General features: G+C 49.6%; 1 protein-coding gene across 2 annotated transcripts in view; it reads left to right on the top strand.

The window, feature by feature from the left end:
* The first annotated feature begins 2577 nt into the window (after positions 1 to 2577).
* Positions 2578 to 13991, top strand: part of SLC37A2 (solute carrier family 37 member 2) — a 40159-nt gene continuing 28745 nt past the window's right edge. For both annotated transcript variants that reach the window (XM_032767104.1, XM_075073485.1), the window contains exons 1-2: positions 2578 to 2651; positions 4188 to 4323. In XM_032767104.1, the coding sequence (XP_032622995.1) occupies positions 2641 to 2651; positions 4188 to 4323 (147 nt within the window). In that variant the 5' untranslated portion in view covers positions 2578 to 2640. The remainder of the gene's footprint in view (positions 2652 to 4187; positions 4324 to 13991) is intronic.

The following is a 13991-nucleotide window of genomic DNA, read 5'->3' as shown; positions in this document are numbered from 1 at the left end:
TGCAGCAGGAGCCAAAGAGGGCATTTCCTCTACATTTTATTGCCTTGTCTCTCACTTGTGCTGTTTCTTGTTCTTCCCCCACTCAGGTATCGGGGGCTAACGCTTGTGCTGACGTTCCTGTTTTATGCCAGTTTCCATCTCTCTCGCAAACCCATTAGCATTGTGAAGGTAAGTGGTGTACCTCGGTTGTAACACATAGTGCGGCCCTAGGCTCATGAGATGAGATTTCTGCTTCTGTAGTCTTGTTCTGGCCAGCTCCCCAACCCACTGCTAATGCATGAGTCTGATGGTATTGGAGCCCTGCCCACCCGCCATGCCAGTACCTGCACCCTGCCAATGGCCTGGTCACACCATTACCTCTACAGCCAGCAGTGAGCTGCTTGCAGCCATTGGCCTGGCACATTAGTGTCTCATCCTAGTGTGCTTTATTAAGAGATGTTTGGGCAAGGGTCTGGAGGAAGAGTTCTCTGGATTCTCTCTTCGGGCGGCTTCTCAGATCCTCAGTTCTGGCAAGACTCCTCCCTTGAGGAGGATCTGTGTTATGTAGGTTCAAACCTTCATGCAGGGGTGTTAAATACCATTCCTGGTGCCTGAAACATGGCCAAGCAGCATCAGGGAGACTTCAGTCAAGGCACCCTAGGTACCAAGGGCGCTTAAAAGGCACTAGCTGGTGGGGACAGGGTAGGCAGAGAGCACATGGGGGTGGGGTGGGGGGATGTCTGGGAGGTGCTGGGTTGGGGACAGGCTGTGGGGTGAGCTGTGTGTGTGCGCAGGAGGGAAACAAGAAGCGGGAGCTGCCCGTTGTGTGAAGATGGTGCCTTTTGAAGGAGACCTGGACTCTTCAGCCTTTTCTTTCTTTGTTCGGTCCGCAGAGTGAGCTGCACAGCAACTGCTCTTCTCTGGACAGGATTCCCCCCAATGGCACCAACAGCACCACGTGGTGTGACTGGGCTCCCTTTGGTAAGAGCTTCCTGACTGAGTGCCGTGGGCCTCCCACCCAGCTCCTCTGGACGGCTGCGCTCTGAGCCGCAAAGAGCACAGGAGAGTGCAGCTCCCTTCCCTCATGTACCGGGGGCAGCCAGGAGAGCTCAGTGCCCAGAACTAGCTGCAAGTCACTTGGTCCAAGGTCTCCAGGGAGGTGTTTGGGTGGGAGGCTCTAATGGTTGGGCAGAAATTACAGAGACTGTTCAGGCTGCCTGGGTTGGGAGCCCTCATTATCTCCCCCTAGCCTGTCCACGTCCCTCTGCCACACTCCCCATGGTGCTGCTGTGACCCTGGCTTTGTAAGCGTGCTGCTTGGGTAGCCCTTGGGGCCAGCAATTTCCAGTGCCTCTGCATTGCCTGTTGGGGGCCCCAGCCCCTTCTCCAAGAGCAAGCCACGACTGAGCCTGTGTGCCTCCGCCCTAGACTGTGACCCCAGGAAGTCCGATCAAATATTAAGAATTGGCAATGCTCTGGCAAATAGACTCGTAAGGTGATTACTGACCTTACTCAGGAGCCTTAATGTGTTTACAATGTACTTATGAGTCTCATTAGTGCATTAGCTGAGGGCCGGGTTCCCAGAACAGCTGGGTTTGGCAGTTGCTAATCAGAGCCAATTGGAGGCCATTAACCACCTGAGCAGTGCCCAGTGTGCTTTTGTCTCAGGTCCCAGGTACAAAGGACAGATGCCTAGTGGAAAACAGGCATGTAACAGAAGCTGGCCTCATAGTGGGGTGTCCTGGCATTCGGAGAAGGCGTCATTTCTGAAAGCAGTGCGGCTTAGCATGGCCTAGAACCATGCCCCTCAACCTTTTCAGGCTGGCACCCCTTACTCAAAGTAACGCTTTTGAAACTCTCTTACATTTACTGTAAAAGAGTGTAAAAAGCATAGCCATGCATACAGTGCCAAGCCAATGGAATGGAGTGGTCAGTGCATGCTGAGCGGTTGACAGAGAACACTTCCCTTGAAGGGTCAGGAGATGTGGGAGTGAGAGCCTCTGTGCTTTAAACTGTAAGAACATAGTCAATGCCTTGTTCCTTTCATGTTGCACTAGTTGAGAATCACTGGCCTGGAGGAATGAGCTCAGGAGGCAAAGTCCTGAGTTTGAATCCCAATTCTGATGCATTGTCCCATCTCCTTTTTGTACCTTCAGTCCCCTTTGGTAGATGGGAATAATTATACTTTGTTTTCGGGGGTGTGGGGTGAAGAGCAGTGAGTTAATGTTTAAATACACAAGGTTCTGCTCAACTCTTAAAAATCTGATCCCTGAAGCAGTGAGTGAGGCACTCAGCAGTTCAACTCTGAGGGTCTCTGAGCCTTGCTGGGAGCACAAAGCGGTAACCTGCATTGGGGAGGGAATGGAAGAGAGCAATATCCCCCGTGGATGTGAATGAGATGCAGGGCTTCTCCAAAATATAGGCTTAACCCCAGAAAATATAGCTAGCAGCAAGCCCACCCTCCAGGTCTTGAAGCATCCCTGCAGTGCTGGGGTGCGGAGAGTGGGCAAGAGACTGCAGTTGGGAGTCCTGCTATTCCAGCCTGTTGCTCTTTAACATGCTGGCTTCTGCCTGCATTGTCACCTGTTTTTCAGATCAGGCTAACTACAATGAGCTTTTTGGTGCCCTGGACAATGCCTTCTTGGTTGCCTATGCCATTGGAATGTTTATCAGGTATGGACTTCCAAGCACCACCAGCATGGAGGGAGGAGACGGTTCCATCTCAAATCCTCCCCTAGATGCCTCACTGCTTCCCATTGGGTTCACCTCCATTCCGCAGACCCAATGAGAGCTTTCTGACTGCATAGCTGCCAACAGGTGTACTGGCTCTTGCGTCTTTGCCTGGCTCAGTGACATGTAGTGTCTTGGACAAAAGCTAGGCCAGACAATCTGATTCTGGCTTCCTACATGCCCCTGGTAGCCTCAAAAGCACAGGACATATAGTATAGCCAAAGGCTGCTACCTTGCACCCCAGAAGTGGCTGCATTTCAGTGATGCATGAAGCTGTTGTAAACCATTCTGGAATGTGTAGGCTGAATGGTGCTGTATAATGCCAATGACTGGTTGTTAAGAAGTGGAACATCCCTTAGGGAGCTAGACCCTGGCAGAAAGCTGCAGCACCAGTGCTCTTTGGTCACATCTCTTGTCAAGAAAGATGAAGGGAAGATAAACTTTAAACTGGCTTCCCAGCACTGAGAATAAATTGATCCCCATTTCTCTTGCCTGCTTCAGCCCAGTGATTCCAAGTGATTCTGTACAGACCTTTCACTTTCCCTTAGACTCTGGCTATCGCTGCCAGTGGAATCGGTGTAGCCTCAGCCTAGAATTTCAGCCACCTTGTTCTGTTCCTAGAATGCAGACTTTTCCCTCTATTGGAGCTTGCTGTTGGGTTATGATGATAATTTTGGGTGGCGTTTGCCCTTCCTCTGCCCTGGAAAATAACCCTGTGGGATAAGAAATGACTTACACTCCAGCTTGGTAAATAACATCCATCATGCGTGCTACCGGCTGTGGACACTTTAGTAGGTTTCTTATCAGTTTGCTGTTTGTGACGGCAGCTTCAGGGGGTTGTATATGAAATGTGTCCAGCCTGTTCGAGAGGTCAGGTTGGTTTCTGTGTTGATCTGGGCTGAGTGGGATGGTGGGGTGGTCTCCAGTCTGGGTGCAGCTGGGAGGAGACCACATACTAGATCTGTCCTGGGGACGCTGCATTGGGTAGGTGACTTATGGCACCTGGCCTCAGCCAGCACAGCACATAAATGCTAATGCCCAATGCCTGTGAGATATGACTTCAGCACTGGCCAACACTCCACACTGAGACAACCAGAGCCATTGAGGGGAAGGGGGACTCGAAGAGTTGAACATTAGGAAGGTGCCATGGTGAAGAGCTAGAATGAGCCTTAGATTGGGACATTCTGCTTGGGGATGAGAGAATCGGGATGGCATTTTGGGTTTGGTTCTGGGTTTTGTTCCTCCTTGGGAGGAAAGTAGCTCTGTCTCTCTGGAGTTCAGACCGCCCCCTCAGCCTCGCTGCATGCAGAGATGGGCCTCGCATTTCAGAGCTGGGAAGGCTGTAGCTTTCCATAAGCATGTCCCAGCCCCTGGTTCCCAGAGGTAAGACCCCAGCCCTTGTGTAAAATATTGCTGAGCTGGCAGAATGCATGCGGGTGGCTGTTAATGCTCTTTCTGCTCCTCCCCTCCTCGGTGCAGCGGCATCTTTGGTGAGCGCCTCCCACTGCGCTATTACCTGTCAGGAGGGATGGTGCTGAGTGGACTGTTCACTTCCTTGTTTGGCCTGGCCTACTTCTGGGAAATCCACGTTCTCTGGTACTACATCATCATCCAGGTAAGGAGTCCCTGGCCTTCACCTACCATCTGTTCTGAAATGCTTAACTGACCACAACATTGGGCGCAGAGCAGGGAGTTCAGTACTTCTGAAGAGTCTGCGTGCAATCAGCAAGCCTAGAGTTTCTTTGGAACGCCTCTCTGCAGGTACATGGTGCTTCTCCGCCACTTGGAATCTTTAAACCATATTGGGCTTCCTGCTGAAAGCTCTGTGCTAACTCAGCCACAAGTGATGGGGCTCAGTGCAGGAATTACTGGAGGGAAGCTCTGGCCTGCCTTGTGTAAGAGGGCGGAATAGTTTATCATAATGTTCTTAAATCTGTGCATTGGCAAAGCTGTAATTAAATGTACTGGTTTGATGGGAGCAACCTAATGTGTGATCATTTAAAAAAGGCTGAGTTTCCCAAGGGGAATCCTCAGCATCCTTTGGAGTAAAGGCTATTGTGTGAGTTTCTCAGTAACCTAGGGAGTTTCTCTTTGTCATAAGAACATAAGAATGGCCATACCGGGTCAGACCAACGGTCCATCTAGCCCAGTATCTGTCTACCGACAGTGGCCAATGCCAGGTGCCCCAGAGGGAGTGAACCTAACAGGCAATGATCAAGTGATCTCTCTCCTGCCATCACTCGCGATGGTGAGGGAGGGGATCATAGGCTTCAGTGATGGTGCGGGACATTGGGGGCGAGTTGGAGAGAGATTGCTGTGGGTATGTGAAAGTGTAGAGCACATCGTAAATTTGATAAGATGGTGCAAATGAAGCGTCAGGCAGAGAATATCGAGCATAGGGAAAGTAGAGAAGCGGGCCGAGATAAGTGTGCGAGTGCGGCAGAGGCAGCTATGCTAGTCGGGAGCTCCGGCTATTGCGCGTGTTACGGGGGTGTACACCAGCGCAGCTGAGGCTAAGCTCTTGTTATTTAGGCGTGTGGATGCCATAGGTATGTCAAATAATATGGGCACGAGGAGATAGGTCAGTGTAGATAGGCAGATGGAAAACGTTACCTGACTAGCGACAGGGGTGCAACAGGGCGTGGAATGCCTTTGGCATGGCATTCTCCAGAACATACTGGAGACAGGCCCTAAAGCTCTGGGCACAAGGAGTAAGATATTGGCTGATCTCTGGGAGCCATGGGATTAAGGAAGGGTCGTGCAGAATCGCAGCCGCACCGTGTAGCTAGGTGGTCAGCCGACATGTGGACAACCATTAGCGGCTACAGCGGACTACAAGCACTGTCCTACTTCTCTGCGCTACGCCTAACTTCGCAATGGTGGGAGCTAGCGCGTGGACACCTGGGTACCGGAGTCACGTAACGACACAATATTTCGAAAAAAGGCGAACACGGAACAATACAACAAACCCAAAGCTAAAGTCTGCAACAGGCTCATCGATGAATAGCATGTGCCTGAGCGCTTAAAGAATAATGACGTAGAACTTAGACCCGAGAGGAACGGGTAGCGAGACGCAAGCTGTTGGTAGAAGACTACAGAACAATCAGGATTGGAGATTGAAACACACCTCTATCTGTATAGGAAGACGAATGATCAACGAAAATAGTAGAGACCTATGGGGAATTATAAGGGAATGTGAACTGTCATAGGCCTTCTTGGGAATATTTGTGGAGTCTGTTTCCTACTGATGTAGGGTGTGGGGTTGGCAAATAGGCGCTTGAGTGTTCTTCCCACAGAGAGTCGACGGTGCGGGTAGTCCGTCCCTCGTTGTGAGGTTCGGCAAAAAAATCTATGTCCTTTTTCGCTGCTTAGTCAATTGAGAACAGAAATGGTCTGTGTGAAGACAGAAGGCAAAGACTACGTAAGGGGGTTTCAGTGGTTACACCTAGAGTGAACATGCCCAGTGACCATAGGCAGTAACACGATAGCCTAGAGGGAAGGCCTACTTCTATGGTAGTCGTATGAAGTCCTTCAGTGAGGCACTTCTGAAACCTTCGCGTGCATAGGCTCTCTTTTTACGATGTAAAATATGTGAGTGTGAACGCTAGCTACTCTTCACACATTGTGGGTGGGAGGGGCGACTATTATACGGCCGCAGCAAATCACGCTATGGCAGGAGGTGGAGAGTTATAAGATGCGTGTTATGTCTAATAACTACGGATTTCACTTACCCTCTCACGCGATTGGTATGAGTGGTCACGCTGCAGAACCTGAACTCTTCGCCGACAGATGGTGTCCCAGGTTTTGGGAAATTAAGGTAATATATATACAACAATACATCGCCGAGATAGAGATCTTAGATGGAAGAAGGCACATCTATCGCCCCTAAGGAATGGGGTAAGGAGTACTTAGCCAAAGTGAGTGAGGACTTGGCATTGACAACTACCCCACAAGGAGTAGGCACTGCTTTGGAGGGGAGACTGTCTACAAGACAGCATCTAGCCTGATGATCTCACCTCTGGCTCTAGATGACTTCCTTTGCAGGGAGAGAAATTTCTTTCTTTGCTATGTTTCCAGAATTGCCTGATGGCTGATGTATGATTTCAAACTTTCAGTTTGCCTCCCTGTTCCTTTACTGAGTAGGTCTGCATTTACCTCAGTAACCAGTGACAACCCTGAAATCCAGAAGAATGGCCAGATACAATATCTTGAGATGCCTCAGACAGAGTTTCTCCTTCTCCTTTTGGTGGGGAAGCTGGCTGGAGTGATAATGGCCTGACATGCTCAGGGTGTAAGCACTACTTTCTTTCTGATTTTGGGTGGTGATTACGTGTGGTGGGCTAATGAGCAAACTTCTGTCCTAGAGGAGGACTGAATTTTCCAGGGACAGGGACAGGGAAGCACAGTCTGACATGTGTGACTCTATTGCAATGGCTTCTAGACACATCTACTCTCTCCCACTAGATCTGCAATGGTTGGTGCAGACAATGGGCTGGCCATCTGTGGCGTGTGCTGGGAACTGGTTCGAAAGGGGAAGTGAGTCTGTTTCTTCGTCTCCTTAAGCTTTTTGTTGTGGCTTCTCTCAGTGTTTTGTTGCTTAAGTCCATATCCCCTGAGGAGTGCCTGAGACACCTGGCAGTGGCAGGAAACGACACCCGGCACAGAAACCCAGTGGGCTAACTTTGGTTTATGGCATAGGTGGACTGTCAAGGCCTGGCCTGAAAACTCACAACAAAGGTCCTAACATACAGCTTTTTTGCATTGGCAGGGAACCGCTAAAATGAGCGTTCCTGAGGTTCACGTAATCTAATGGGCGTAAGGCATGATGGTCAGTCACCCGATTTTAGAATGGGTAGCCGCGCACCTTGACCGCCGACTGGCGTAGCCAGTCGTGCCACACGCTTAGCCGCTGCAGCCACGCTGTCCAGCCTTTCATCGCCCTCACATAGACTCCTTCAGTGCTTGGCGCAGTCATGCATTCCTGAGTGTTGGTTTCCAGCACTACTAGTCCTGTGCTTGGTAAGTCATCAGCTCGAGAAAATGAATGTTTGTTTATCCGCAATGGCTATGATAAGCCATTGCCACCGGCTGATGCTTTTATATCAGCAACTAGTGCATTCATTATGTTGCACTTGCTGGCCCTCTTGTGCGCATCAAATGGGTGTGAGCACACACCTCGCAACTGGTCACTCCCCTCTTGCCATTTGCTCACCATGGTGCAGCCCACTTAGTCCTCGCTGGCCATACATTGGATTTGGAGAATTCTTCCTTCCTTCGTTTCGGTGGCTGTAAATCTGCATATCCTCACCAGGCTGCTTGGTGTACGCTCAGTGCCAGGCAGCTCCCTTAGCTGAGTCCTCATCAGGACCCTGTCAGGTCTCTCCATAGGACTGCTACAAGCTCCCGTTCCTGATCATGCCAGTCACAGGCCGCTGACAGTATACAACGTCTCCTTGCACATACGGAGCAGGAAGCCCATCCTTAAACCTTCACTGTTGGCTGTGGAGCCCCAGTTTGTGGTATCCCTCCACGGACTCAACAGCAGCCAGCTCTCCTTGATTCATGGCCTAGAGTTAGTGCGTTCACAGGTCACACCATTGTTTCATGCTTCTACTTTGCAGATATGCGCGTCACCTTGTAGCAGCCTTCACTGGATCTTTGCCACTCTTGATTTTACAGCTGAAAACTGTTAAGCCTGTACCACTCTCTGACTGCGCGTCGCCCTAGTCTTGGCTCTCTGAATAACTGCTTATACTGTATCTCTGTTGCTTACAGCTCTATGATGTGTTTGGGCCCATCGCGGTAAATGTAGGAATGGTGCTACCAGAGTGAAATGTGGATTATGATCATTGGCCATCTATGTCCATTACAAACAATAGTGGGGGCTGCACACAGTCTAATCGCTAATGCATCGCCCTTACCTGTTAAAAAAACATGAGACGACGGACTCAGTTCCCAAATTTGTGGCCCTTATCTCCTCACCAGGCGAGGAGGATATACAGCAATGGGATTAGGGGTTGGTCCAGTCTTGGTGCAGGTACATCACTACTGGAGCTCTGCATGTCATGCCCACGTGCATTGCGAACGGAGGAGAATGTGCCCTGGTCCCTGTGCATGGCCCAATTTGCCACATCAGACTGAAGTGGGAGTCCTGTTGCTTTTCTTACTGCATGGGCGTAAAGGCCGGCGTGGAAGATATGCAGGACATTGAGGGCCTGCTAGGGAAGAGTCTTCATATCCAGAGTCTGTGCCAATATAATGGTCGTAAACTGGCAGGACTGTAGAAATGCTGTACTAATGGTTTCTCTCCTTAATCCTTCATACAGAGAGGTCTGATCATGGGCATCTGGAATCCTACCTTCTGTAGAGTAACACATCCTGGGTCCCCTGATAGCGCTGGAGTGTGGGTTTCGTCAGACGGGCCTGTCTTTCATCGTGCACTGGATCATCATTGCAACAATCATGGGAATCGTCTCTTCTTAGTTCCTCAGCTTGAATTGAGTAGAGCGTGAGGCCCTAGATCGCTCAGTCACAACCTCCTGCTGAAGAGTAGCCTGTGCCTGCAGCATTCTGCTGGCCTGAAGGGGGGGAAGGTCAGATACAGAATGTGTCAGAGAGGGGGCATGCTTCCCAGTGCCCTGAGAGGAGAGACCAGAGGCTTGGTGCACCATAGGCTCCCCATAGTATTGGAGGAGAGAACTCGGCTGTTTCAAATATTTAGGTTGCATCTAAAGCCTTTCAGTCTTAAGGACACTGATTAGCTACTGAATGGTGCTTGAAAGACCCCTCGCCTTCAGTATTGACTTGACCTCTGCCAGTGCTCTGTCCCCTTTGTGCTTGGTGTCTGAGTACCCCTCCAGCAATCAGGTCCCTGCAGGCGCATTGGTGGAAGTGCAGATGGAATTCAGTAGTGCTGGCGCATATCCAGGGCTGGGATTCGGCTGATCAGACTGCTCTCCCAGGAGGGTGGGTTTTACGAATGCTATAATCCATCATGGATTGTGAATCAGGTTAACCAGAGCTAGCCGGCAGAGCTCGAACTGGAAGATCAGACTCTATGATGGACCAAAATCGATTATCTACCATATCTCAGCTGCGCTGATGAATTCTGAGTGAGGATTAACGTGGGCACAGGCAAGTCATGGAAAGAGCCAGAGACTGTTAACTGAAGCTAAGGACCCCTGATCAAATCCTATCTGAGCTGTACAGGCCTGTGTGGGAACAGTAGAGTGTGGTGTCAAAGCGGTTCTCATGCCACAGAAGTTGTGTTATCTCTTCGCTTTAGAGCTGAAAGGCTGTACTACCTTTGGGTCCCGCAATGGACTGTCCTCGTAGTACAGTGCTGAGTGGGCCAGTGGAGACCCTGGGGAAACTACAAAATGATGGTCTTGTAACAGAAAGAATGGAGAACTTAGAAAGGGGACTTGCCTTCAGGAACTGAAGTCCTAGAAGACGCATGCCCGAGAATGAGTGACTGCAAATCCCTTATTCCCTCTCAGCATGTGCACCTCGCGCCCGCGCCTTTCTCCAATGTGAGCACACACTGAGGTGCTGAGCGTCTTTCGACTGGCACGCACAGAGCAGTGAAAGCGCAGCATTGGAGCTGGCCCTAGGAAAGTCAACTAAGCTGGTCCACATTCCACTTAGTATGTAGAGCTGCAGCTGCGTGTGGGGCTTTTGCCGCTCAGGTGAGCAGTATAAGCTGATCCTGCTGCAGGGACTGAAACTCTTACATGGAAGGAGTGCAAGGAGCATCTGACATCCGAGAAGTGAACAGGGACAACAGTTGAAAGAGGCGTATCTGGGACTACATTATCCACAGATGCGCCACAAAGTCTCATGCTGGAATGCAACTGGTACGACTTTAACAGGGGACAGCTTTCAGAAGCTCTTGGTACATCGGGTCACCTAAGAAAAGACTGCTCTGGTCAGATTCCATGAATATCTCACGTGTGCACTAGCTTGTTGTATTGCTTAGCCACTGAATGTGTGGGGACCCCAAAGTAACCGGAAGTGGGGCAAGACCCCTGACTGATACCAAGGATTGAGCACTAAAGGATTGCAGAGAGCCTAGTGGATTTCAAAAGTGATCCAAGTTAGACCCCTAGTGGAGACTCCTTGTCCGGGGATGTTGTGAGGCCAAACAGTAATCACTGCGATATCAAGAAATTCAACTAAGCTTCTCGAAAGATATAGGAGGAGTGATGCAATCGCGTAAACGGAACTGCTAACACCAGCATCCTCAAAAGTTTAGCCAAGATGGCAGGTGAGCAGCGCTATGCTCTGGGGTGTCTCCTCGCCTGTGACTGCAACAACAGGGGATGGTTCACTCGAAAACTTGCACCTGTTCTGTTCATCTCCTCGAAGACCGGCACTTGTGGAAGACAGATACTGGGCTAGAGGACTTTCGTTGACCCAGTCTGGCCATTCTTATGTTCTTAGTACCTCTCTTGCATCTTTGGTGCCTAGATTCTTTGTGTCTCTTGCCCACGGGAACTCAGACAGCTCAAGCAAACTTAAATTCAGACTGGAGCACTCTTGAATGGAAACAATAACAAATAGCATTGCATCTAGTGCAAGTATGATACAACTGCTGGCCTATCCTGGCATGCTGATTGTCTTGCATGGCTGCCCTGATATGTGTTCCACTCAGCTCGGTACCACGTTGCCTGTCTCATGAGCTCCCCTCAGAGTGTGAGATCTGCTGCTCACCAAGGCAGCTCCCCATAAAAACCAAGGCGCTCTCTCATCATGTTCAGTCTGAGACCTGGCTTTCCGTTGCTGGATCTTGACCTGCTTGTTCAGACTTGCCATAACTGGGGCCTTTATTCTTCAGGTTCTGGTTAGCATGAAATGCTTGTTTGCCAATTCCATTTTCCTAGTTGTGGGCTCCTGAGTTAGCAGCACGGAAACTCTTTCCTGTGGCGACTGGCACAATGCACAGACTAGGGACCTGAGCTTAGTTTCCCACTGGCTGTGCACGTTGCTGACGTAACGGAGGATGCAGTGGTGTTGTTGTATGTGCCCGTCACTGGAATCTCTCTCTCTCTCTCTTCAGATCCTGAGAGATGTTGATTGCAGCCCACCTCGCACCATGTAAGCTAACGTCCTTTCCAACTGTCTTGAGGAATCTGGGGGTTATGCTCAGGTTTCCGCTATCCCTTTCAAGCATAGGCACTTGCCATCTTCCCGGGGATCACGTTCCAAACCCCAGCTTCCCAGAGTTTCCCATTTCCATGGTTGTAGGGCTGCAAGGATATACCCAGCATTCACTCTTGCTGTGGTCCAGTAAAAGCCGCTATGATGTGCAGCCATAGCCATGGAATGGCACAACCTTAACCAGAGACGTGCTAGAAATCAGGCATGTTCTGAGCTTTGGCTGTTGAAATCTGCTTGGTGTGCTGTTGTTTGTGGAGTTCATGGCTGAATCTATACATAACCTGTATACACATATTTCCCCAGACACCTCTGTGTGGAGATACATTCTAATGTGTCTTGGCGTCACCTGTCCAGATGCCTCGATGGAGGCACATTAGATCCCATGGCACAAGTGGGCTCCTAGCTTATCCTGACTTTTCATTAGCCGTGTGCTCCCTCGCTAAGAGCACTTTTGCGGGCTAGAGACACATCACGTACGCGAGGGTTGGTGCCAAGCATGCTTGTGTGGAGTGGACACTGACCAGGCAGCTCTTCGGCAGAACGCTAAGAAGGCTCCGACAGCTGCTTGACCATTAAATTACTTTTAATGAACTTTTTCTAAAAATGAAACTTCTGGCAAAGTGTTTTTAAATCCAACCTTCTCCCTCCTTCCCAGCCTCATGCACGCTTTGGATAGAAACTGATCTTTCAGTTCCCCCTATTTATCTCTCGCGCCGACCCTTGAAACACAATAGAAAGCTGGGAGAGGCAGGAGTAGGAAATATGATGAGTTGATGTTGCACGTGGGCATTTTCTCTTGAAACTTGGTACTTGATATGTGTCCACATCAGGCAGTGCTGAATAGCGCAGCACCGGGCCGTCAGAGCAGTGTAATGTACAATGCACAAGCTCATTGCTGACGCTGAATCCCCCCACGTTTGCTAAATGGCTGGACTCCTGGTGCACCTGTGGTATATGTTTTTTCAGCCATGGCCTGTCATACTCTGCTCTATTAAGCTGGTTCTACCACAGAAATGTACTGGTATAGATGAACTGCTGTATTCAAGTATAACTTCTTGTTGTGGACATTCTTATCCACTATGGCAATAGAATTGTATACCAGTAGTTTGGCTGGTAAACTCCCCACGTAGCAAGCCCTTAGTCCTGTCAATCTTCTAAACCCAGAGCCAGGTTACACTGCGTGGACATCTTCAGAGAACTATCCACGATGACTCCAAGATCTTTTTCCTGACTCGTTGTAGCTAAATTAGCCCCCATCATATTGTATGTATAGTTGAGGTTATTTTTTCCAATGTGCATTACTGTGCATTTATCCACACTAAATTTCATTTGCCATTTGTTGCCCAATCACTTAGTTTTGTGAGATCTTTTTGAAGTTCTTCACAATCTGCTTTGGTCTTAGCTATCTTGAATAGTTTAGTATCATCTGCAAACTTTGCCACTTCACTGTTTACCCCTTTGTCCTGCCTGATGATTTTTTGTTTTTTTTTTAGTACTTGCTTCTGCAGCCTTTGATGTGATCATAGAATCATAGAACTGGTAGGAACCTTGAGAGGTCATCTAGTCTAGTCCCCTGCACTCATGGCAGGACTAAGTATAATCTAAGCCATTCCTGACAGATGTTTTGTCTAACTTGCTCTTAAACCAGCTTGGGATTCAGTTCCTCTGGCCAGCCCAGAGAGCCAGGAATGCAAGGCCAAACCACAAACCTGTTTTGTTTTCTCTCCACCCCCGCCCCTCCCAACAATGAAAGAACAAGCAAGGTAATAGATACACTTGGCATGCCCAGGCATCCGCCTAAGTGTGCAAAAATTTTCCATGGTGTCCTGAGTCAGTGTGAAGTTTGCAGTGGATTCTCCAGGAGCTCTCTCTAATGTGGTTGTTCCAAAGTGCTAGCAAGAACAGGGCACTTCCTAGGACATTTTAAGAAATGGGAGGCTTGAAATACTCCAAACTTATAGCGGCCGGGCTGGTGCAGAATGACCAGTATGGAAAAACTAGCAAGTGACTAGAACTGGCAGACTGTGTTACCTGAGGGAGACCCAGGCTACAGAGCAGTGCCAAGGCTGCTTCTCCTTCAGGATCAGAGAGATGTTCATCTCCTCCACTCTGATTTCATCCAGA

Source organism: Chelonoidis abingdonii, chromosome 18, assembly GCF_003597395.2.
Source record: "Chelonoidis abingdonii isolate Lonesome George chromosome 18, CheloAbing_2.0, whole genome shotgun sequence".
In the NCBI taxonomy this organism is placed as follows: Eukaryota; Metazoa; Chordata; order Testudines; family Testudinidae; genus Chelonoidis; species Chelonoidis abingdonii.
Note: the sequence above shows the minus strand (reverse complement) of the source record. Positions and strands in the feature narration are given on the sequence as shown.